We start from the raw sequence: 3,986 nt of genomic DNA on the forward strand, positions 1-3,986 counted from the left end.
ACTAGTGGTAGTGGATAGACTCACCAGGTATAGCCATTTTATTGCTCTCAGCCATCCATTCACATCTACCTCTGTAGCTAAGAAATTTATGCATCATGTTTTTAAGCTACATGGACTGCCATCTTCTATAGTGTCAGATAGAGATAAAATATTCATCAGTCAGTTATGGCAAGAACTCTTCAAATCACTGGGAACCTCCTTTCACCTCAGCACAGCTTACCATCCCCAATCAGATGGGCAAACATAAAGGACAAATGCTTGTATGGAACAGTGCTTAAGATGCATGACTGGTACAACACCTAAACTGTGGGCCAACTGGTCTCCTCTTGCAGAGTGGTGGTTCAACACCAACTTTCACTCTAGTTTAAAGATGACACCTTTTCAGGATTTATATGGATACCTACCTCCACATCTTGCATTTCCTGTCAATTCTATTATTTTAGTTGTTTCTGTTCAAGAGTATCTCCAAGAGAGAAACCACATGTTGCAGCTACTAAAAGAAGGCTTACTTAAGGCTCAGGATAGGATGAAATTTTATGCTGATAACTCAAGATGTGACAGAGCTTTCAATGTGGGAGATTTGGTTTTTCTAAAGTTACAACCATACAAACAATCATCTAACCTTGAACTCTCAGCAAGATATTATGGCCCCTTTGAAGTAATACAGAAGGTTGTCACTGTTGCTTACAAGTTGAAGCTTACCGTTGGTTCCAGAATTCATCCTGTGTTTCATGTTTCTCAATTGAAGAAGACGATTGGCCAACATTTGACTCCTTCTGCATCTCTGCCATTGATTGATACGTTTGGTGCTTTCATTGTTTTACCTGTTATTGTCCTTGACCATAGAGAAAGCTTAAGAGGAGGGACTGTAATTCACCAGGTGCTTATTTAGTGGTCCAAATCACAGCCTGAAGATGCCACATGGGAGGATATTTCACACATTCATGCCCAGTTTCTTGAGTTCATCCTTGAGGACAATGATGTTTAGATGGGGAGGGTATTGTCATATGCCTATTATTGAGTCAGCCATATGACCGTTAGCTAACATATGAGTGAGTTGAATAGCCTTAGTGCTGAGTTAGATGGTTGGGTAAAGTAGTGTACACGTGTCTTTGTTTCCCTGGTCGATTGACTCTGTACTCTTAGTCACTAGATTGGTAGGTGAGAAGATCTAACGGCTACTGTGGTTACCTGGGTGTGTGAACAATAATTTATGTATTTATCTCTACTGTTTTTGTTTTTGTTGGGGGAGGAAGAAAGAGAGTCAATAAAATTTTAGGCTCATTCCTTTGGAAGAGTAGGTTATTGTGTGTGATTTTCAATCCTACTAATTGATTCATCACATTATACTCTATCACACATATTGGTTGTTCATAAGATATGCAATGAATAACAAAACCAATAACACCTGACAATTTCCTTTTCGGTCCACAAACAAGTTTATAAACTTACTTCCTTAGAACACATGTAAACATTGTTCCCTAGGATGAAATCCTCATCTCATACCCATACATAATCACAATAGCATTCAAATGATTATGGCGATGTCTTATCTACAAAGTTTAATGGTTAAGCAATAAACCTCATATTGTATTCCCTAATACTATGTCTATCTAGAGTTAAAATATGCTTCGCAGTTATGTTTTCAATATGCACGACTTGAAAGATATGTTAAGGAATGAAACAGTTCAAGTCAAATATCACTAACCTCAATTGGAAGGATGATTGTTGTCGTTGTAGCTCCTTGCTTCTTCACATCTTCAAGACTTCTCAATACTCGTAATGTCTCATATCCTAATACTTTCAAGCTAACTAATACGAAGTTGACTCTAGTACATAATCAAGCGACTCTTAACATGAGTTTTGATTCACTAAAAAATGACAACCAAACTTGACATACCAACGCTTGGTGGGTTCAACCGAGTAATTCTCTAACAAATTGAATCCCTAGAAAGTATTCTACGTTCTTCATAATATTTCATTGCTTCAATTCATGGCTTTTCCCAGCATAATTCCATGGGTTAGTAATAAATATTCAACGTACGGGCATCTGAGCTACTATCGAGTAAGCCCCCACCAAAATGGTGCAAGTGTACTCAGCAATAATGCACAAACTAGCACTTGAATGCACGAACGAGCATTCAATAATACGAAGGAACGATGAACCTATTCAAAATAGGAAGAAAAATAATAATAATAAAATATTAGCTAAGGCGCTATGGGATCAGGCCCACCGGTCGGTCGGTCGTGTCGTGGCCAGTCCCACGCCTAATTCTTTATTTTATCATATTTTATTATTTTCCCCTGAACAAATCTCCTTCGTTTTAAGGAAACTCCTCAGTTTCATGGTGTTTCCTTCGTATCAAGGAAATAATATAAAATAAGGAAAAGTGTCACGGGACCGGGTTCACTAGCCGGCCGGTCATGCCCTAGTTGTGGCCGGTACCACACCTTGCGTTCCTCATTGTTTTCTTATTATTATTTCCTTCATCCCATGAAATTCCTCAATTTCATGATATTTCCTTCACATCAAGAAAATAATATAAAATTAGGAAACGTTCACAGGACCGGGCCCCTAGCCAGCCGACCATGCCCTTGTCGTGGCCTGTACCACACGCCCCTTATTTTATTATTATTATTATTATTGTTTCCTTCATCTCATGGAAACTCCTTCACTTTAAGGAAACTCCTTTGTTTCAACAAACTCCTTGATTTCATGATATTTCCTTCAAATCATGAAAATAATATAAAATTAGGAAAAGTGCCATGGGACCGGGCTTATTGGCCGGCCGGCCATGCCCTAACCATAGCCGGTCCCACACATTATGATTCCTTATTTTATTATTATTTCCTTCATCTTATGAAGTTACTCAGTTTGAGCAAAATCCTGATTTCTTCATATTTTCTCAAATATTGCTCAAACGCGCATCAGAAAATATCAAACTTCTTGGGACTGAGACACGAACACTTTGGTGACATGGGAATATTACCTTGACCGACCAAGGTTGTCCCTTTGGATTGCAAGAAGCCAATACCACATATTTTCATAATTTGACCTAATTTGTTCATATTAGGTTCAATCCCTTCCAAACAACTTGGAATTTCATCAAATGATCGTCAGTCGATCCCATGACCAACCAGGGCCGGTTCCATGACCCCTTGGTCGGTCCCCCATATCTTCATAATTAGGTTTTATCACCCAAGGCTTAGACGAGCACTATTTAATAAATGATTAAACTAGCATTTAATCATCCTTTCACCAACTGGTCTTCAAGAGATTTTGGTATTTGCTCACTCGAGCATCTGGGCGCTACATGGCCGGTCCATCATCCTATGTAGCCGGTCCCTCCTTCACTCCGTGGTTGATTTTCAATAAATCAACAATTGATCAAAATTAGGGTTTTGAATCCAAGGCTCATAATTCTGAGCAGGTTCAAACACTGATAATTTTACGTTGATCCAGTGATCAACATTTTAATTATTATACTCAGCCCAGTAGTTAGTATCTTAAATTAATATTTCATTTGGTCCCGTTACCAATAATTCATCAAACGAGCAACATTTGCTCAGATGAGCAATATTTGCTCAGACTAAGGAATATTGGTTCAACTATCAATATTCAACAATTCATCAAATGAGCAACATTTGCTCACCTTAACTATCAATAATTTATTCGACAATTATACCTCTGTCTCAACAGACACGTTCAATTCATGAGTCCTAGAACATTTACAAATCACGTTCGACTCAGCAATACAAAGACTCATCGTCTCATAAAGTCAACAACTGACTAACTAAATACACGTCTGCCTTGCAGACTCTACAATCACGAGACATCAATCGTGTCACATGGGGGGATATCAACTAGGATTTTGGTTTGGTGGTTTACGGCATGTGTGTTCATACACATGATGAGAATGTGAGCAAGTCGTGCAAGAAGTTAGAGGAGTTAGCAAAGTAGTGGGTATGAAATCAACCAAGTCTCC

The 3,986-nt window shown here is 38.5% G+C and overlaps 1 protein-coding gene across 1 annotated transcript; it reads left to right on the forward strand.

Moving 5' to 3' along the window:
- The first annotated feature begins 370 nt into the window (after positions 1-370).
- Positions 371-892, forward strand: LOC113324992. Its single transcript, XM_026573244.1, has one exon. It carries the CDS (start codon positions 371-373, stop codon positions 890-892), a length of 522 nt encoding a protein of 173 aa, XP_026429029.1.
- Positions 893-3,986: the final 3,094 nt, after the last annotated feature.

The sequence above is a fragment of the Papaver somniferum genome, chromosome 11 (assembly GCF_003573695.1).
Source record: "Papaver somniferum cultivar HN1 chromosome 11, ASM357369v1, whole genome shotgun sequence".
Classification (NCBI taxonomy): domain Eukaryota; kingdom Viridiplantae; phylum Streptophyta; class Magnoliopsida; order Ranunculales; family Papaveraceae; genus Papaver; species Papaver somniferum.

Excerpts from the sequence above, each read along its gene's own strand:
- LOC113324992 (XM_026573244.1), top strand. The coding sequence starts at position 371 with ATGACACCTTTTCAGGATTTATATGGATACCTACCTCCACATCTTGCA.